Below are 22,640 nucleotides of genomic sequence, written 5' to 3'. Positions count from 1 at the left end.
AGGTGAACATGGCCATTTGTAGAATCTGTGGGCAGAAGTTGAAGCGTGGCCAGGGTGTCAATGTTGGCACCACGGCCCTGCGTCAACATATGCAGCGTCACCATAAAGTGGCCTGGGAGAACCGTGGCTCCAATGTGGTGGTCCAGCCTGCCGCAGCAACCGCTGCATCACCCAGTGGCACGCACCCGATTTAAGGCAGTCAAGGCTCCACCACCTCAGCCGATGAGAGCTGTCTGTCCTTCCCATCATCTGCTGGTCCTGATGCTTCTGCTCCTCCTCCTACTCCTCCCCAGTCATTCCGTCAGCAATTGATCACCGAAGCGGTTGCCAAGAGACAACAGTATGCGTGTACTCATCCAACGGCACAGAAGCTGAATGTGCTCCTGGCCAAGTTGCTGGTGCTGCAGTCCCTCCCTTTCCGAGTGGTGGACTCTACACTTTTCAGAGAACTGAGTGGGTGCCATCTTTAAAGACCCAACATCTGCCATAAATGTACGGCAGGGAAGGGGTTAAAGAGTACTTGTCAACAGGATCAACCCTATTGAACCAGCAAAACTGGCATGGCTGATCCTGCTGATTAAAATTATATGCCATGCCCCTCAGTGTACTAAAGTCATTTGCTGAAAGAATAAAAGTATTTTTTGTCAGTAATGTCACCACCAATTTTCATTTAAATCAGTGGGATCAACTCTACCATGCAATATGACTGGTTTAATAGGGTCGATCCTGCCAACAGGTGCTCTTCAAGATTGAAGCTGCATAAGTTTTATGGGCATAGTTTACCAGCAGTAAAATCAGATATTGCTAAAAATGGATTTCAGTAGATAAACTTTCAAATGTTTTCTCCCTGGTGCAGCTTACAGCTTCATCTCTAAAGTAAACCAGTGGGTCTGCATTGGCCTGTGAAAGAAAGTAGGGATGAGCGAATAGACTTCGGATGAAAAATCCTAAGTCGATTTGCATAAAACTTTGTTTTAATACTAGGTACCACTTGGAACTGAACCCGAATTCGAGAAATGTTTTTTTTTACAGTAGAAATCAATTTATGAAGTTATAACGCGAAGTCTCGCAAGACTTCCCAAAGTACGGTAATAACTTCGGCGCATAGGAGCCAATACATTCTAATATTGTACAGAGTGCTCGCTCCATACAGTATTAAAAAGAAGTTTTATGCGAATCACCTTCGGATGTTTCATCCAAAGTACATTCGCTCATCCCTAAAAGGAATTTCTCTTTTGCTTTCCACTTGAACTAAAACATGGTTTTAAAAGACTGAACAGAAGTTTCCAACTTTGCATACCTTAGATTTAAAGCTAAAATGTCAATGCAAACGGCAAGGTAACTGAGGAACAGTCAATTCATGCTCTGGAAAGAACCAGAGTAATTGATTTGGACCATGTCTCCCTTCACTATTTGTAGTATACTGTTTATCTGTTACATACATTCAAATCACGCAAGTCTATAAAGCTGCAGAGTGGATGTGAAGAAACGAGCTATTGTGTGCTTGCTGCAGCCACAGCAAGATGTCAGTCCCTCCCTCTCTGCCCTGTTCTTCCTTCTATCCACAACCCTGAAAGACTAGTTGGGCAGCTTGGCAGTAAGTGCACACAGGCTGGTTAAAGGATTGGGCTGGATCTGCAGATTAAGAGGAACATAGGAAAGCATTGTAGGGTATACACACCATTTCTCACCCCAACAAATATCACACCTATCCTGTTATATTAGCATTTCTACATATTCCCTCAGTATTGCTTTGAGAAAGATGCGTTATTATATTACTAAGGTAAGGCTCTGTGTACACTGCATCTGGGGCCTGCGTTGAACACATACGTCAGGAAAGGCTCCAGTGTATATATGAAATGTATCCATGGGTTCAGTTAACCTATCGGCCAGTGTTCATTGGCATTATTTCAATCTTCAGCCTTATTACAACCTTAGGCTACATGCACACGACCGTATGTGTTTTGCGGTCCGCAAAAAAAAAAAAAAAAACGGATGGCTTTTCATATGGCATCCGTTTTTTTTTTTCTTTTTGCGGATCCATTGTAATAATGCCTATCCTTGTCCGCAAACTAGAAAAAAATAGGACATGCACAATTATTTTTGCGGAGCAACGGAACAGACATACAGATTTTTTGCGGACCCATTGAAATGAAGGGGTCCGCATCCTATCCGCAAAAAAACCGGAACGGACACGGAAACAAAATACGGTTGTGTGCATGAGGCCTTATTCATTAAACAATCAGCAGAGTAAGGCCTCATGCTCACAAACGTTTTTTTTTTCTGTTCCGTTTTTTGCGCGTTCCGTATACGGAACCATTCATTTCAATGGATCCGCAAAAAAAAAAAAACGGAAGGTACTCCGTATGCCTTCCGTTTCCATATTTCCGTTCAAAGATAGAACATGTCCTATTATTGTCCGCATAACGGATAAGGATAGTACTGTTCTATCAGGGGCCAGCTGTTCTGTTCCGCAAAATACGGAATGCACACGGACATCATCCGTATCTTTTCCGGATCCATTTTTTGCGGACAGCAAAAAACTGAAAAAGCCATACGGTCGTGGTGCAAGAGGCGGCATGTTTATACACTTACCTGATAGCTAGGTGTTTCTGTGTGGGAGTCAGAGATTGATCACTGCGCACAGTACCTACAAAATGTTATAAGAAATAGTTAATCTTACAGTTCTGGACATTATTGGGATAGTAAGGTCATTATCCTTATTGATAACTCCTCTGATGAATATGCATAAAATGTATCTTTTAATGGACAAAAAAGTTAAACCCATGGAATCCAAACAGTACAAAAGTTACCCTCCAAAATATTAATCACCCACAGGTAGGTGAGAGGGATATATGACTCTGCAATAAAAGACTACAATATGTAGCAAGAAAGGTGTACACGGTGACACCCACCAAATATGCAATAGGTAATATAGTCAATCTGGTCCTACTGCCTCCTGTGGTCGTGGTGGAGTGTCCCACATATCCCTATCTGTGGTTATTGGGGGACACAGCATACGTGTGAAGCATGATCTCTATCCCTGGTATATCCTGTCGGAGTCTCTTTATATCCCTTGGATTTATCTATCTCATATAACTATAAATATAACTATTATTATCCTATTTAGCTCCTGGAGGTACACAAGCTCATATATTAAGGCTCGTTCACACAACAAATCTGCATGGAACCCATGTATGGATGTCCGCACATGGATTGGCTTCACTGAATGGGGCTAAAGCTGCAGGCAGATCTGTCGAATGTAAAATGCAGAACTGCTGCATAAACCTGAGTCAGTCTTAGATTTCTGCCATGGCTTACAGTGGAAAAATCCACAGTGTGAACATACCCATAGGAATGTGCAATATGTTAACAGTCTCTTACTAGCAGAATTGCTCCTGCACTTTGCATGTCCTCCAGCATTTGATAAAATAGAGGTGGTAAAACATACCAGCAAATACAAGGCAAAACTAGTTTGATGAAAAATAAAAGCCATAATATGTTTTCACTCTGCCTTTTTATTGACCTCAAAGTTCCTATGAGTAAGTCAATGTGGTGGTCTCCAGTGAGCCAGCACGAGATGCCCCCAGAATACCCTCCAAAGGTTTTCCCTATAGTTTCCGCTCCAGATGTTCTTTACAGTGCCAATCTCCGATGCTTCGTATGGTGCCAGCCACAGATAACTCTATTCTAGCCACAGGTTTATGTCAGCCATACATTCTACTAATACGGTCTGCCACAGATCAAGCACTTTAGTGTTTACTACAGATGTTCCCTATATTGTCTGCCACAGACCTCTTCTATGGTGCCAGTTGGTGGTGTTGATCCTACTGCCCCACCATCTTCCATTAAAGCTTCCTTCACAGCTTCATAACTATTTGCCTGGTGTCCATGGCACACAGCTACTGGTTATTAAGATGGCTGTGCTGCAATTGAATTGGCTACCACTATTTAAGGCCTCATGCACACGACAGTATTTTTTCACGGTCCGCAAAAACGGGGTTCGTAGGTCCGTGATCCGTGACCGTTTTTTCGTCCGTGGGTCTTCCTTGATTTTTGGAGGATCCACGGACATGAAAAAAAAGTTGTTTTGGTGTCCGCCTGGCCGTGCAGAGCCAAACGGATCCGACATGAATTACAATGCAAGTCAATGGGGACGGATCCGTTTGACGTTGACACAATATGGTGCAATTGCAAACGGATCCGTCCCCCATTGACTTTTAATGTAAAGTCAGGAGTCCCTTTTATACCATCGGATCGGAGTTTTCTCCAATCCGATGGTATATTTTAACTTGGAGCGTCCCCACCACCATGGGAACGCCTCTATGTTAGAATATACTGTTGGATATGAGTTAGATCGTGAAACTCAGATCCGACAGTATATTCTAACACAGAGGCGTTCCCATGGTGATGGGAGCGCTTCAGGTTAGAATATACTAAAAAACTGTGTACATGACTGCCCCCTGCTGCCAGGCAGCAGGGGGCAGAGCCCCCCCCCCCCCCGTTTTTAACTCATTGGTGGCCAGTGCGGCCGCCCCCCCCCCTCCCTCCCCTGTAGTTAACTCATTGGTAGCCAGTGGGTCCCCCCCTCCCTCCCCTGTAGTTAACTCATTGGTGGCCAGTGGGCCCCCCCTCCCTCCCCTGTAGTTAACTCATTGGTGGTCAGTGGGCTTCCCCTCCCTCCCCTGTAGTTAACTCGTTGGTGGCCAGTGGGCCCTCTCCCCTCCCTCCCCCTCCTAATTAAAATCTCCCCCCCTATCATTGGTGGCAGTGGAGAGTACCGATCGGAGTCCCAGTTTAACCGCTGGGGCTCCGATCGGTAACCATGGCAACCGGGACGCTACTGCAGTCCCGGTTGCCATGGTTACTTAGCAATTTGTAGAAGCATCATACTTACCTGCGAGCTGCGATGTCTGTGTCCCGGCCGGGAGCTCCTACTTGTAAGTGACAGATCATTAGGCAATGCACCGCACAGACCTGTCACTTACCAGTAGGAGGAGCTCCCGGCCGGACACAGACCTCGCAGCTCGCAGGTAAGTATGATGCTTCTACAAATTGCTAAGTAACCATGGCAACCGGGACTGCAGTAGCGTCCCGGTTGCCATGGTTACCGATTGGAGCCCCAGCAATTAAACTGGGACTCCGATCGGTACTCTCCACTGCCACCAATGATAGGGTGGGAGATTTTAATTAGGAGGGGGAGGGAGGGGAGAGGGCCCACTGGCCACCAATGAGTTAACTACAGAGGAGGGAGCCCACTGGCTACCAATGAGTTAACTACAGGGGAGGGGGGGCGGCCGCACTGGCCACCAATGTGTTAACTACGGGGGGGGGGGGGGGTCTGCCCCCTGCTGCCTGGCAGCACCTGCCAGGCAGCAAGGGGCAGTCATGTACACAGTTCTTTTAGTATATTCTAACCTGAAGCGTCCCCATCACTATGGGAACGCCTCTGTGTTAGAATATACTGTCGGATCTGAGTTTTCACGAAGTGAAAACTCAGCTCTGAAAAAGCTTTTATGCAGACGGATCTTCGGATCCGTCTGTATGAAAGTAACCTACGGCCACGGATCACGGACACGGATGCCAATCTTGTGTGCATCCGTGTTCGTTCACGGACCTATTGACTTGAATGGGTCCGTGAACCGTTGTCCGTCCAAAAAATAGGACAGGTCCTATTTTTTTGACTGACAGGATACACGGATCACAGTCTTGGCTGCAAAACTGTGAATTTTCGGATTTTTCCACGGACCCATTGAAAGTCAACGGGTCCGCGAAAAAAAAACAGAAAACGGTACAACGGCCACGGATGCACACAACGGTCGTGTGCATGAGGCCTAAGGGTGTATTTTCATAGGGCGTTTTTGACCGCAAGGTCAAAACCACATGCAGTTGTACAGCAAGATGGTATGGTTTTGTCATGCAGTTTTCACCTACTCAGCTTGTAGAGGTAAAGCTCATTGTTAGGCCTCATGCACACGACCGTGCCGTTTTTTTGCGGTCCGCAAACCGCTGATCCGCCCGTGTGCCTTCCGCAATTTGCGAAACAGAACGGGCGGCCCATTGTAGAAATGCATATTCTTTTTTTTTGCAGGGCCACGGAACGGTGCAACGGATGCGGACAGCACACAGAGTGCTGTTTGCATCTTTTACGGCCCCATTGAAGTGAATGGGTCCGCACCCGAGCTGCAAAAAATGAGGCTCAGATGCGGACCACAAAAACGATCGTGTCCATGAGGCCTTACACAGTGGGTGTGGAACCACTGAGTCAATTGAACATATTTGACAAGAGGCTGCTTGTGAGGGCTTTATCCTAGCAGAAAGCTGGCCCAAGAGGACAAGACACTAATGCAGGGCACCAAGGGGTCAGGCCAAACTGAAGTCAGGAGAAGGCCAAGTACAGGGCAGGCATAGTACGTGAAATCCAGTATACAGTCCGAGGTCAGAACAGGCAGCGGATGGTCATTACAGCGAACAGACACAGGTCAGGTCAATATGCAGGAAATGGGCAGAAGTCGGTACACAGGGATACAAATTAAATACATCACACCTTACCAGGAGTCTAGCGGAGTAGGAACCTATTGTTGAGGCACCTTCCATAAGGGGAAGGCGCCTTAAGAATCCCATAGTTGCCAGCATCTGGCTGGTGAAGACTGGGTTGCATGCTGGCCTTTTACGAGCCGGAGGGAGTGCGTGCGCACTACGGACAGACAGAGATAGAAGAATAGAGCTACCCTGGCAGATGGGCCCTCCAGAAAGAGAAGAGGAATGGGAGGCCCACAGCAGTAGGTGTGCAGAACTCAAGATTTCAATGTGCTTCACTTGTACAAGCAGTGCGGCCAAAAATCGCATAGTTAATTCATGATAAAACTGTGTGCAGTTCTGCGGTGGAATTTTGATATGGCTTTGACCATCTCGTGTACAAGCACCCTTATGCAGTTTTGCACACCGTTCCTAAATACAGTACTGCTTCAGTGGACTACAACTTACATAGAAAATTTTTCATAAACGGCAATAACATCATTGTATTCACTCACCATCATGATATTCAAATGCAAAACGACTCAGTTTTTGGGTAAGTGTCATTAAAGCCCTGAAAGAGAGAAATATAACTACGCCGCCTCACAAATATGAAATGCTGGTGAAACTTGTCAAATAAAGATACCAATCAAGGCTTACACTGTAAAATCCAGCTCGTCTACTAAAGGGTTTGCATATCTTCGAACATGAAAGAATGTGAGATAAACCATGGTTATCAGCAATGTGTATCTGGAGATAGAAGAAAAAGGAACATTGTTATAGAACTTCCCATTTATATACCGGTCACAGCCCTGTAATACCCATATATTATCGAGTCACAATACAACTGCCTATTGTTCTTTAGCATCAAGTACAATTATGACATAGTTACATAGTAAATAGTTACATGGTTAATAATCTGAATTATCATAGGATGACTATCTCCTGAAGTATGTATCAAACCACCAGCAAACAGATGACGTCAGCTGCTTTTCCAAAGAGCAAGGTTGTTTTATTCACCAAATAAAAACAATAGGAGCTTTGCTGCAATCTGAGTTGCTGTAATTCGCCAAAACATTATCAAATGTGCATCTTTAGGCTACTTTCACACTTGCGCTTGATCGGATCCGTTCTGAACGCATCCGATCATATTAATGCAGACGGAGGCTCCGTTCAGTACGGATCCGTCTGCATTAATAACTTAGAAAAAATTCTAAGTGTGAAAGCAGCCTGAGCGGATCCGTTCAGACTTTCAATGTAAAGTCAATGGGGGACGGATCCGCTTGAAGATTGAGCCACAGGGTGACATCTTCAAGCGGATCCGTTCCCATTGACTTACATTGTAAGTCTGAACGGATCCGCTCGCCTCCGCACGGCCAGGCGGACAGCTGAACGCTGCAAGCAGTGTTCAGCTGTCCGCCTGTCCGTGCGGAGGCGAGCGGAGCGGAGGCTGAACGCCGCCAGACTGATGCAGTCTGAGCGGATCCGCTCCATTCAGACTGCATCAGGGCTGGACGGAGGCGTTTGGGTCCGCTCGTGAGCTCCTTCAAACGGAGCTCACGAACGGACCCATGAACGCTAGTGTGAAAGTAGCCTTAAGCTTAAAACTTCTTTCTTGAGATGTTGCCAATTTTCTTCGCCATCCCTTTACTAAGATTTCAGACTTAAAAAAAAAGTCTCATTGATAAATCAGAAGTGAAACCCATTAACACAGCTAACCATGTTCACTTTACACCCACTTTTCAAAGCCGGAGTGAGTGGTTGGAATTCGGGAGTGCACAGCTTGATAAATTCCCCCAAAAGATATAATTTTTTAAATACTAACTAAACCTTTCTTTAAACTGTTCTAAATAGCTCCAAAGATATTTTTGAAATGTACTTTATTAATCAATTATGCAGTTTTTTCTACTCAAAAAAGGACCCAAAGTCCTGGATTTTATGGCTTCTTAAAATCATCATTCTCATACAGTGCTATACTCATGTTCGGATTTTACTGGCTGCCACAGCAAATACTGGACGGGCCGGAGCACACATCTATGCTCCTGCCTGTGCTCCCCTTAAGCTTGGCTTAAAGAGATTGTTCGGTCCCAAATTCATTTTTTTTTATGTGCTCCCAGCACCCCTCGCTATGCATACATATGCCCCAATACCTGTTTTTCATGCCTGTGCTTTCCTTCCCCTTGTCTGGATATCAGACTATCCTGGCAGATCTGTTTACTTTCCTAGTTTCCTGTTTTGTTGAATAGGTAACTTTATTGATAAAGCCTGGCTGCCCTGCAGAGTGATAAGCCACAGGCTGGCCCTAATCCTCACTGTTCAGTCTGCAGTAGCTACTCCTTCTACATGTGGCCATGTTACTACACCCATAAATGAATCCTGCTACTCTATTTCTCATTCAGTGTCTAATCTCTCATCTCCAGAGTGCAATAAACAGCAAGCACATCAAAATACATCAGCAATCAATACTGTTCACAGTGCCTCTGTATCTCAGCCTATCATCTGTGATAGTTTACTGTTCATGTACCCAGGGGCGTACATAGAAATCATTGGGCCCCATAGCAAGAATCTGAATTGGGCCCCCGAAACCCGCCCACTACCCACCCCTGGCCCATCCCACCACTTTTCATGGCTCCTCCCCTGCCACACCCCTGTTGTATTCCTACTGACCCAGAGAATAAAGGGCATGGGTCAGTCTTTCCGCAAAGGGAATGCCATAAGAGCAAAACCCGTAAAAAGGTGGAGGAATTGTGTTTTTTCCTTATCATCCACCATGACAGCTACCATGGAGAGATGACCCTTAACCTCTATAGGGGCAGGAACACAGAGTTTAAAATGCCACCACCCACTCTCACCCTCAGTGTTTTCCTGCCCCTATGAAGGCACCTACACAGTGCACCTCCGGAAGGAGGTATCGTGAAATACCTGATTGAAGATTTTATCCTGGACTCCCTCTGCCCTCCTGTGGTTTATTCCAATGCTAGGCAGAGGTAGAGCAACGGAGGGAACTCGTCCTCAGCTTGGGGGGCCTGCTTTCCCTCCAGTAAGTACCCAGGGTCTTCCTTCCCTTCCAGACGCCTTACCATTGTCGCTGGCTGCGCGCTGGGATACTTCCGCAGTGGAACACATACGCCAAGGCGCGCTGTGATGATGTCAGAAGCCGATCGGCTTAAAAAGCGGCATTTTCAAATTTCACAGCCTCCACTGCGAGTCCTCCCTGTTTGAGCAAATATGTAGCCTCCGGACGCCCCAGCAAGCAACATGGATCAGGCGGAACCCCCCTTGGCCACTCCAACCGTGAGTTACCCTGTGGGGGCATGAAACAAAAATGTATGATTCCTTATAGTGGGCTAATGTATAGCTGCTCCTCTTTTTTAGGGAGCAAAGGCAAAGATTAAAGCTAAGAACACAAGATGTGCCACTTGTGCTAAAAAGCTGCAAGAAGGTTATGCTAAAAAACTCTGCCAGCCATGTATTTATGCCCTAATGAAAGAGGAACAGCCGTCCATCCTAACAGAGGTTAAATCGATGATACAAAATCAAATCAAATCGTCGCTAGCTGTTTCTGCACCTCCGCCAAAAAAGTCAAAAATTTAAATTCCACCCTCCTCTGATTCAGAGGACATGGATTTGGCCCTGTCCGAACCTAGACCAATTGAAGTTGACGAAAGTTTGTCAGAAGGTGAAATTATTGAGGATGATAGAAAATACTTCTCATCCGTGGAAATTGAACTAGGAGTCTCCAGGGAATTTAAGCAAAGATTACTGTTTGACCCAACAGAAACACAATATTTAATGACACACCTAAGATCGACGTACAAGTCGCTAAGGTGGTAAAAAAGACTTCCTTGCCATTCGAGGACTCTTCTCAATTGTCCGATCCTATGGAAAGGAAAGCCGATGCCCTGTAACGCAAATGTTGGGAGGCTTCTATGTATGGTATCAAGACCAACATCACCAGAACCATGTATATCTGGCTAAACGAACTCTAAAACCACATAAAAAAATAAAACACCTAGGGAAGAAATCTTAGTTTCAATTCCTTTACTGAGGTCTGCCACTGCCTTTTTAGCGGATACCTCCCCAGAGTCCATTTGTTTTGCTGCCAAGGATGCAGCTCTATCTAACGCCGCATGTCACGCCTTATGGGTTAAATCCTGGGGAGGAGACAGAACATCTAAAGCAAAACTTTGCTCTATTGCCTTCTCCGGCGAGTATGTGTTTGGTCCTGTGTTGGACACAATACTGGAAAAGGTAGCAGACACAAAAAAGGGTTTTCCTGAAGAGAAAAAGAAAAAAACCTTTAGTTCCTTTCCCTCTCAGTCAAAATCATATAGAGGCAAAGGTAAAACGGGTCAGTGGAGTTATCCCAAAGGGGGCAAGGGCAGAGGTTTTCTCTTCAATCCACAGAATAAACAAACCGAGGGCAAGCAATGACGCCAAAGTAGGGGGCAGATTGAGGAATTTTCTGTTACCTTGGCAGGAAGTAACCCAGAATCCTTGGGTCCTAAATTTAATCCAGAACAGATATCGTATAGAACTTTCCTCAATCCCCCCAAGAAAGTTTCAACTAACTACACACAACCCCAAAATATTGCAAAAAACCTGGCAAGGAGTCCTAGATTTAAAATCAGCAGGCGTTATAACGGAGGTCTCCATCCCCGAAAGAGGGAGGGGTTTTTACTCAAGTTTATTCCTGGTCCAGAAACCAGACGGATCCTCCCGTACTATAATAAATCTAAAAGGATTAAATCAGCACATACTATACCGGAAATTCAAAATGGAGTCCATTTCTTCCATCATTTCACTAATCAAAAAAGGTTCATACATGACGTCCATAGACCTGAAAGACGCGTATTATCACGTTCCCATACATCAAGAGTCTAAGGCCTACTTATGATTCGCCCTGCAAGATGAAAAAGGCATAACAAATCACTTTCAGTTTACAGCGTTACCCTTCGGCATTTCCTCCGCCCCAAGGGTATTTACAAAAATCGTTGTAGAAATGACTGCCTTTCTCAGATTAAAAGGGGCAAAAAAAAATTCCCTACCTAGACGACTTTCTCATAATAGGAGACTCATCAACGAAAATACACAATATAACCGACTACGTCTTACAAGAAATGTCAAAACTGGGCTGGATAATAAACATAAAAAAATCATACGTGACACAGTAGTGGATAGCTCACCACCTCTCCCAAACGGAACTGGTGCTCTAGCCTGAAGACTGATCACCCAATCAGTCAAAGGATAATGTAGTGAAAAAAGTATAAGGCTGGCACTCAAATATGTGGTACTAATTGAAGTGACAATTTATTTAGACATTACATAAAAACAATTACAATTATTATGCACAATAAAAATACAATCAGTTAAAATATGTGGAAATGTGAATAAGATGTAAAAACCGCAGAATGAATACACACTGTAGATTGCAATCTGTAGGTAATTGCAGATATCCCGTAGAAAGCTGAACTGTATCCCTAGTTGGATCTGCAAGAAAGTCCTATCAGGCAGTTTCTCTATAATGTAAAATTATGTCCTCCTTGAGATGTTCCTCTGGTTAGAATACAACAATGTTCCAGGGACGGCACTATGGCCAAGTGGTAATGTCAATTCAGGGAGAACATGTAGAGTTCCAACTGGTGTAAATACACAGCAAAGTGAAAATAGGGCTGCAGGTGGGGGGTAAAGCGGAACCGTTTATCTTACCCTTCTAGTTCGGGGCCGGTGACTCGGAAGTCGTTTTCTCTTGCCGCTACTCACCACGCTGCGCCAGCTTCTTCTCACGCTGTTTGGCGTCCTCGCTCGAGACTTCCGTACCACGTGTTGGTTGTCTCGCGGGATTTGCCTATCAGTTTGTTCGGTCTGATTTTTCCTCGGAGTAATTTCGAATCGAGGTTTTGTGGAGCGCTCCAGCATCCGAAAAGTTTGCAAACTTGTTTGATAACTCCGGGTCTTTCTTTATGGGGGTGAACTACGCCAGACGCGTTTCGGGGACGTCTCTCCCCTTCCTCAGTGGCTCCTGAGCCAAATCCCCCATTCAGACATCTCATTAAAACATCTATCATACAAGACGGCCTTTCTGATCGACATAACATCAGCCAGACGCCTAGGGGAGATCCAGGCCCTCTCATGCAAAGAACCTTACCTCTCAGTCTTTCCATTTTATTTTACCATCCTTTCCTGTAGATGTCCTTCAGCCAGAAGAATCTCAATTCCACCTCCTTGATGTACGAGACACCATCGTGTTATACTTGGCTACTACTAAAGAATTTAGGAAAGACAATAACCTCCTAGTCCAGTCAGAACAAAGGGAAAAAAGTGTGAAAGGCCTCCATTGGTAGATGGATTAAGTCAACCATCACATGCTGCTACTCCATGGAAGGCCTGGATAGCCCAGCCAACATTAGAGCCCATTCCACTAGGGCTATGGCTTCGTCCTGGGCAGAGAAGGCCGGTGTTTCACTAGATACCATATGCAAAGCGGCCACTTGGTCAAATATAAATACCTTCATAAAACACTATCGTCTGGGTGTTTCAGCCAGTGCAGACCTGACCTTCGGTCGCAAGATTCTGCAGGCAGCTCCCCCCCCCCCCCACCTCTACCTAGTAATCTGGTAGTTCTCCATGGTAGCCATCATGGTGGATGATAAGGAAAACCGTAATTAGACTTACTGGTAATTTTGTTTCCTTGAATCCAACATGACGGCCCAGATATTCCCTCCCTAGTAAACCTTATCAGAGAGTATGAAGTAATACTCTTTTAAAAAAAAAAATCTGGTGTCACTGGTGGTTGAATATGCCATTATAATATTCATTAGGCTGCACCCACTTTGGTAATCTGTAAACACTGAGAGTGGGTGGTGGCCTTTTAAACTCTCTGTGTTCCTGCCCCTATAGAGGACAAGGGTCATCTCTCCATGGTAGTCGTCATGGTGGATTCAAGGAAACAAAATTACCGGTAAGTCTAATAACGTTTTTTTTTTTTTTTTACTCCACCCCATTTGGATTTTTTTGCCCGCTTCCCACTACATTGAATGCCATATTAAAGTACAACTTGTCCTGCAAAAAAAAAAGCCCTCAAATGGATAGGTTAAAAAAGTTATGGCTCAAGATATAGGGAACAAAAATGCAAAAACGCAAAAAAAAAAACCTCCGGTATCCTAATGATTAAAGGGGTTATCTAACCCCTATTATGCCCCCAAAATGCTGGGCACAACATACAGGTAATACTAATGCCCGGTGGGGAAGAGGTGCAGCCAATAGCAGGCTGAGACGGAAATGAGCCTCCCTAGAGTCACCCGCGATGCTAGGGAGGCTTATTCCCATCGTGGCCTGCTATTGACGGCCCCCACGTCTCCGGATGTTTTCATCTGCAGGACGGGGGGATGCAGTGGCGGCCGTGAGGGCATTAGGAGGGAGGCTCCTACCTGAAGCTGCTCTGCTCAGCTCAAGGCTCTTTAAAGCACATTGCTACTCCTGTACTGATGTGCTATAGAGAGCCTTGAGCTGAGCAGGAGCCCTCTTCGCTCAGCTAAATCCTGGCATGGCATATCGGTACCGGGTACAAGGTAGCGATGTGTGCTCCAGCCTGAGCAGCGTTCGCTGCAGCAGCCAGTTAAATCCGTACACTAGTGAAGCTCTGACAGGTCAGTGTTGTACGAGAATGATGATTTTAAGAAGCAGTAAAATCCAGGACTTTGGGTCTGTTTTTGGGTAGATCAACTTAGGAACGTTTAATGACACTAATTATCTGTCAGTTTAAAGATGCCTTTGATTACCCGATGAACAAATGAAACGCTTGTTCATTGGGTAATTGGATCTTTCATGCAGTCACCTAAATCATCGTTTGCTGGCAGCAGATCGTGCTTTCTAAACGGCCTCTGCTGTCGGCAAACAATTATTCGGTTTGGGGACGAATGATAGTATTAGCAATCGCTCCCCCCCATCACAGCCATCTTTAACGCGGGGCAAAAGGGGCAGCTGCGTAGCATGTGTGTGGGGGCCCATTGCCCCGGGCGCAAAATTCCAGGGGGCGCTAGCAGGGCAGCACCGCCAATTAGGCAAAGTGAGGCGATGGACCCCTGGTGACAAGTAGGGGGGGCGGCAGGGCACAGGGAGATGAGCGCTTCCATTGTGCAAGCGCTCATCTCCATAGTCATCTGTATCGCCGTCCTCAGGACAGCGATACAGATAGATGTGCTGCGGCGGGGGAGGGAGAGGCGTCTCCCTTCCCCGTTCCTCTCATAGGCTGCAGGCAGTGCAGGCGGTGCACCGCCTGAGCCGTACAGCACGGGACACAGGCCGGAAAAGGCCTGCATCGCATTGCTGCCAGTATAAGTGTTTATTTTTTTAATATGGTACTACTTACTGGCACATGATTGGGGGGCATCTATGGGGGCACTTGTTACTGGCACATGATTGGGGGCATCTATGGGGGCACCTGTTACTGGCACATGATTGGGGGGCATCTATGGGAGCACTTTTTAATGGCACATGATTAGGGGGCATCTATGGGGGCACTTGTTACTGGCACATGATTGAGCGGCATCTATGGGGGCACTTGTTACTGGCACATGATTGGGGGCATATATGGGGTAGTTGTTACTGGCACACTGGGGGGCATTTATAGGGGTACTTGTTACTGGCACATGATTGGGGGACATCTATGGGGGCACTTGTTACCGGCACATTATTGGGGGGCATCTATGGGGGCACATCTTAATGGCACATTATTAGGGGCACTGTGGGGGCATCTATGGGGGCACTTCTTACTGGCACATTATTGGTGGCACTTTTTACTGGCACATTATTGGGTGGCACTATGGGGGCATCTATGAGGGCACTTCTTGCTGTCACATTATTGGGGGCACTATGGGGGTATCTACTGAGGCCACAAAGAAGGGGTATTTTATATGGGGGAAGGGGGGAGATGAACACTATGGGGGCTTCTACTGAGGCCACAAAGAAGGGGTATTTTATATGGGGGGCTCTGTGTAGGGGCATTTTATACTGGGGAACATTATGGTAGGTACTATGGGGAAGGGGAGAGAGGCGTACTATGGGCTCATCTATGGGGGCACTAAGAAGGGGTATTTTATACTTGCAAATTATGGGGGACACTGAGGGCATCTACTGGGGCACTATATATGGGGAATTTTATACTGGTACATTATGGGGGGGCACTAGGAAGAAGGGGAGAGGAGCTCTATGGGGCATTTAGTGGCACATTATGGGGGCACTATGGGGACATTAGCTCAACTGGGGGCATTAAAAGGGGGTATTTTTTGCACTGGCACATTATAAGGAGAATTGTTACTACTATGGGAGCATTCTTACTTCTGGGGCACAGTGGGGACACTGTAGGAGCACTATTACTACCATGTAGAAACATAGAATGTGTCGGCAGATAAGAACCATTTGGCCCATCTAGTCTGCCCAATATATCTGAATCCTATGAATAGTCCCTGGCCCTATCTTATATGAAGGATAGCCTTATGCCTATCCCATGCATGCTTAAACTCCTTCACTGTTTTTGCAGCTACCACTTCTGCAGGAAGGCTATTCCATGCATCCACTACTCTCTCAGTAAAGTAATACTTCCTTATATTACTTTTAAACCTTTGCCCCTCTAATTTAAAACTGTGTCCTCTTGTGGTAGTTTTTCTTCTTTTAAATATGCTCTCCTCCTTTACCGAGTTTATTCCCTTTATGTATTTAAAAGTTTCTATCATATCCCCTCTGTCTCTTCTTTCTTCCAAGCTATACATATTAAGGTCCTTTAACCTTTCCTGGTAAGTTTTATCCTGCAATCCATGTACTAGTTTAGTAGCTCTTCTCTGAACTCTCTCTAGAGTATCTATATCCTTCTGGAGATATGGCCTCCAGTACTGCGCACAATACTCCAAGTGAGGTCTCACCAGTGTTCTGTACAGCGGCATAAGCACTTCACTCTTTCTACTGCTTATACCTCTCCCTATACATCCAAGCATTCTGCTGGCATTTCGTGCTGCTCTATTACATTGTCTTCCCACCTTTAAGTCTTCTGAAATAATTACTCCTAAATCCCTTTCCTCAGATACTGAGGTCAGGACTGTGTCAAATATTCTATATTCTGCCCTTGGGTTTTTACGCCCCAGGTGCATTATCTTGCACTTATCCACATTAAATTTCAGTTGCCAGAGTTCTGACCATTCTTCTAGTTTTCCTAAATCCTTTTCCATTTGGCGTTTCCCTCCAGGAACATCAACCCTGTTACATATCTTTGTGTCATCAGCAAAAAGACAAACCTTACCATCGAGGCCATTTGCAATATCACTTATGAAGATATTAAACAAAATTGGTCCCAGTACAGATCCCTGTGGAACCCCACTGGTAACATGACCTTGTTTTGAATGTTCTCCATTGACTACAACCCTCTGTTGTCTGTCACTCAGCCACTGCCTAATCCACTCAACAATATGGGAGTCCATGCTCAATGACTGCAGTTTATTGATAAGTCTTTTATGTGGGACAGTGTCAAAAGCCTTACTAAAATCTAGATATGCGATGTCTACTGCACCTCCCCCGTCTATTATTTTAGTCACCCAGTCAAAAAAATCTATAAGATTTGTTTGACATGATCTCCCTGAAGTAAACCCATGTTGTTTTTCATCTTGCAATCCATGGGATTTTAGATGTTCCACAATCCTATCCTTTAATAGGGTTTCCATTAATTTGCCTACTATTGATGTCAGACTCACTGGTCTATAGTTGCTCGATTCCTCCCTACTACCTTTCTTGTGAATGAGCACGACATTTGCCAATTTCCAATCTTCCGGGACGACTCCTGTTACTAATGATTGGTTAAATAAATCTGTTAACGGTTTTGCCAGCTCACCACTAAGCTCTTTTTATAATTTTGGGTGTATCTCATCAGGCCCCTGTGACTTATTTGTCTTCACTTTAGACAGCAAACTTAGAACATCTTCTTCTGTAAAGACACATGCATCAAACAATTTATTAGTCATCCTTTCTAGTGGAGGTCCTTCTCCTTTTTCTTTTGTAAAAACTGAACAGAAGTATTCATTAGGGCAGTCGGCTAGCCCTTTATTCTCTTCTACATACCTTCCGTCCTTTGTTTTTAATTTAGTTATTCCTTGTTTTAATTTCCTTTTTTCATTTATATATCTGAAGAATGTCTTATCCCCTTTTTCATAGACTGAGCTAGTTTTTCTTCTGCCTGCGCTTTAGAAGTTCTTATAATTACAAAATGCTAGCTTTTTATTTTTAATGATTTGGGCCACTTCTGCTGAGTACCACAGTGGTCTCTTCCTTTTTTTTGCTTTTACTGACAAGTCTAATGCAATTTTCTGTTGCCTTCAATAATGCACCTTTTAAGTAGTCCCATTTCTCCTGGACTCCATGTAATCCGTTCCAGTCTGATAAGGACTCATTTATGACTAATTTCATTTTTGAAAAGTCTGTTTTTCTAAAATCTAAAACTTTTGTTTTTGTGTGGTGGGACTCTTTCACAGTTCTTATATTAAACCACACTGACTGGTGATCACTAGATCCCAAGGTTTCGCCTACAATGACATCATATACCGAATCCCCATTTGTGAATACCAAATCCAAAATGGCCTCCCTCCGGGTTGGCTCCTCAACCATTTGTTGTAGGGATAACCCCAGTAGGGAATTTAGAATATCTGTACTCCTGGTAGAACTTGCTATTTTGGTTTTCCAGTTTCAATCTGGAAGATTGAAATCTCCCATAATGATAACTTCTCCTTTCATTGTCATTTTAGCTATTTCTTCAACTAGTAGATAATCTAGTTCTTTAACTTGACCAGGTGGTCTATATATCACACCTACACGAGTTACTGCATGATTAGCAAACTGCAACGTAACCCAAACTGACTCTATGTTGGCCTCACCAACTTGTATTAGGTTAGATTTAATGCTATCTTTCACATACAGGGCCACTCCTCCTCCTTTCTTGCCTTCTCTGTCTCTTCTGTATAAAGAGTACCCTGGTATGGTTATGTCCCAGTCATTTCTTTCATTAAACCATGTCTCCGTAACAGCCACTAAATCTACATTCTCAGATGCCATTATTGACCCAAGTTCATTGATTTTTTTTCCTAAACTGCGAGCATTTGTAGACAGGACTCTGAGCTTATCATTTCTTAACCTCTGTGCTTCTGACCTGTTCTGGCATTGTTTCGGTGTGCTCTAGCAGAGAATTATTCCTATTGGTGGGACTTTTGAGACCACTATTACTGTGGGGGCACCTTGGTACAGTATCAGCTTACCACAATTATTTTTGGATGACGTTATGTTTACACTATTAGTGTCAGGGGCACTATTTGCTGGGCGCAGTTATTTTAGGGCAGTGTGTGCCAATAATTGAATAATTGAAGGGCACTATCTGCATGGTACTATTATTATTATTATTATTATTATTATATTATTATTATACACACTTATATAGCGCTACTAATTCCGCAGCGCTTTACAGACATTATCATGTTATCAGGGGATTTATCTGTTTCTGCAGTATAGTATTGGGGAGCACAGCGGCACAGTATTGGGGTGGTAGGATGATTTGTCCAGAAGATGGGAGGATGATGGAAAAGTAGTAAAACTAAGATTTTGTTTGTCAAACTGCAGAGACGAGAAGGCTGAAAAATGGTGATCTGGTATTAAGGTCTGAAAGCAGAAGACGAGGAAAGAGAACATCTACTTCAAAGAGACGTCACTGGATGTAAGAGGTATGTGGCGCTGTATTACCCTGTATGTAGGGGTGGATGGAGGGGTTAGTAGTACAGTACTATATGCACATTGTAAAAAAAAAATCTGCAAAATACTCTATATTTGTGTCAGAAGTTGTGCTTTTTTAATTTTTAGAATAATGATGCAGCCATTTTATTTGACACTTTTGTACTGATTCTTTTTTTTCCTCTATATTAAGGGACACTATAGTCACCAGAACCACAACAGCTAAACGTAGTAGTTCTGGTGTCTATAGCATGTCTCTGCAAGCTTTTTAATGTAAACACTGCCTTTTCAGAAAAAAAGACAGTATTTACATTACTGCCAAGGAACACCTAGTGGCCACTCATCATTATTAAAGTTTACTACTCTACGAAGCGTGTGGATTTTTATTTTTGTGTGTGTGTGTTGTGGTGGAGGGCGTGATTGCATGCTAGGGTGTTAGAAAGTGGGATCCAGGGGGCCCAAGTAAATTCTTTCCCGGGGTCCAATCAATATTAAAGACGGCTTCATGTAAATGCAGCAGTCTCATTCAGACCAGGGGCCTTTGGGGTAAATGCTCACATTCAGGATTTATGTGTGGAGAATCCGCACTGGAATCTGCAGGTGTTCGCAGAGAAATACGTGTGGACAATGCGAATCAATTGGTGCGATTTACATGTGGATTTTTCTCTCCCCATTGAACTGAATGGAGACAAACTAGTCAGGAAAAATAAAATAAATTGACATGCTGTGGATTTTAAAATCCCCACTGCAGGTCAAAATCCGTATGGAAAAAATATGCTCTGTGTATATGAAAATGTCAAATGTTCATAGAATGCAATGTATATGACCTACGGTGCAGATTTTCCACACGCAATCCTGATCACGTGCATTTAGCCTCACTGTACATGAAGATATGAAGCTCTGTGCACATCCAAAGAGACCACCTTGTTGCTGGTAGATGGGAACATGCAATTTTGATCAAAAATGTATTTATGTCTAAGACACTAAAAGTGGAGCACAGCTGAAATCTGGAGAATTTTCATTGATGTTTAGGATGGTAAATAATAACCAACTCCTCGTGTGAGCTGTCTTTATACTTACATTTGAATTTTTCTAGGGTCAATCACAAGAAGCATGAGATAGCACATGACGACCTCTCCAACAAGAAATAGAGTGAGCCTGCAGAGTAAAAATATGAAAAACAGGTTTACAACTTGCTTAAGGGTGTGATATGTTTAGTAGAATATTAGACAAGTTGGCAAGATAATTGAAAGGGTTTCTACCACCAGAATTACTGTTATGTAGCTGACTGACATTAGCGATGCGCTAATGTCAGCACTACATAACAGTATGTTTTTTCATTTCTCCCTGCAGCCGTTTTGCTAAAATACACACTTTTATAATATGCTAATGAGCCACCTAGAGGCTCGGTCTACTCACCCTTTATCCTGTCCAGGTCCTCCATTCTGTCTGCCCTGCTCCTCTTGATTGATGTCCAAGTTCCATGCATCGTTAAAGATATTCCGTGCCTGTGCCATTCACTTCTGTATTCGGCACAGGCGCAGTGAGTGAAGGCCACGCTCCTGGTGCCGGCTTCCTCACTGCGCCTGCGCCGACTATGTCACAGTGAGGAAGCCGGCACCAGGAGCGCGACCTTCACTCACTGCGCCGAATACAGAAGAGAACGGCGCAGGCGCAAGATTTCCTCAACGATGCATGGAACTTGGACATTAATCAAGAAGAGCGGGGTGGGCAGAACGGGGGACCTGGGCGAGATAAAGGGTGAGTAGACAAAGCCTCTAGGTGCTGAATCTACGCCCACATAGCACCTAGAGGTTAATTAGCATATTATAAAAGTGAGTATTTTAGCAAAACGGCTGCAGGGAGAAATGTAAAAAACATACTGTTTTGTAGTGCTGACATTACCACATCGCTAATGTCAGTCAGCTACATAACAGTATTTCTGATGGTAGAAACCCTTTAATTATGTTTATAAACAGTAAAATGCTATAGCGTTAGCCCTGTCATTATATTCTTCTATAATCTATGAAATGCAATCATATTGCTTAAAGGGGTTGTCCCATCATAAACAATGGGGGCATATTGCTAGGATATGCCTCCATTGTCTTATAGGTGCAGGTCCCACCGCTGGGACCTGCACCTATATCGAGAACGGAGCCCAATGTGATGGCTGGAGGAGTCCGGTCTGGCCACCACCAAGCCGGCTCCCCATAGAAGTGAATGGGAGCATGACCGACCACCGCTCCCATTCACTTCTAGGGCTTGACGGAAATAGCTGAGCCAGCGCTTGGCTATTTTTGCCAGCCACATAGAAAATGAATGGAGGGCTCCGTTCTCGATATAGGTACGAGTCCTAGTGGTGGGACCCGCACCTATAAGACAATGGAAGCATATCCTAGTGATATGCCCCCATTGTCTGTCATGAGACAACTCCTTTGAGGAAGCTAGGATCCGGAACATAAAGAAACTGCCATCTTGTTAGTCATAAAGGTGTGTTTGCAAAAGGTAAAAACTGCTTTAATCCCAGGAATATATTCCTGCTTAGCATAATGATCAGTTGAATGTCTTCATTATAGCTACTTGGCTACACAAGGTTGCCTTCATTCAGCTAACTGCAGTAGGTCCCCCTCCAGACAACCTGGGCAAAAAGCTGATTTTGCCTGGTAAGACATGTCCAACTCATATCCACTGTTATGCAGTGACCTCCCTATGCTGTAATAGAGTATTAGGACATAGAACTGCACTTGTCCTCATGGATGTAGCCTATAAAGGCTAGGTTTTCAGGTGGCGGCCAGGAGGTGGTATTGTGCTGCTGCAGTGGTTTGCTGTAGCTTCTGGGCAAGCAAAGTGAAGAACAAAAAAACTTTCTGTATTTGCTGAGAAGCTGAAAGGACTGGTTCATGGGTGCTTTATTCTTATAGTATATATTTATTTAAAATTCATTTACACTAGCAATAGTTTTTATTTTTTTTTTTTTTACTAAACACACAAGGGTAAAAATGAAGTGCTTTAAAGGGGTTTTCCATGATTTTTATCAGTATCTGATCGGTGGGGGATTAGCTGTTTGAGAAGGCTCTGGCACTCCTGTGAGAACCAAAGCCCTCTCTCTGCTTTTCCTAGACTGAGTGACAACACATTAATGTGCCACATGGCCTAGGAGCAACTCCGCCCTATTCAAGTGAATGGGGCTGAGTGCAATACCAAGCACAGCCACTGTACAATGTTTGGCGCTGTGCTTGGTAAGCTGTGGGCTCACAGGAGCGCCGCTGTCTTCTCAAAATAGCTGATCAGCGGGGTCTCGAGTGTCAGAACCGATCAGATACTGATGAACTATCCAGAGGATGGATCATCAGTAAAAAAAAAAA

The 22,640-nt window shown here is 44.4% G+C and overlaps 1 protein-coding gene across 1 annotated transcript in view; it reads right to left on the bottom strand.

The window, feature by feature from the left end:
- The window catches only part of LOC122933171 (lysophospholipid acyltransferase 2-like), an 89,816-nt gene that overhangs the window by 41,899 nt on the left and 25,277 nt on the right, over positions 1-22,640 (bottom strand). The window contains exons 3-6 of the mRNA XM_044288005.1: positions 20,356-20,433; positions 7,177-7,266; positions 7,035-7,090; positions 2,596-2,650 (exon numbers count right to left, since the gene is read on the bottom strand). Of these exons, the coding sequence (XP_044143940.1) occupies positions 2,596-2,650; positions 7,035-7,090; positions 7,177-7,266; positions 20,356-20,433 (279 nt within the window). The remainder of the gene's footprint in view (positions 1-2,595; positions 2,651-7,034; positions 7,091-7,176; positions 7,267-20,355; positions 20,434-22,640) is intronic.

Source organism: Bufo gargarizans, chromosome 3, assembly GCF_014858855.1.
Source record: "Bufo gargarizans isolate SCDJY-AF-19 chromosome 3, ASM1485885v1, whole genome shotgun sequence".
NCBI classification, from domain to species: Eukaryota; Metazoa; Chordata; class Amphibia; order Anura; family Bufonidae; genus Bufo; species Bufo gargarizans.
The sequence above is the reverse complement of the archived record's forward strand: the minus strand, read 5'-3'. Positions and strand labels throughout refer to the sequence as shown.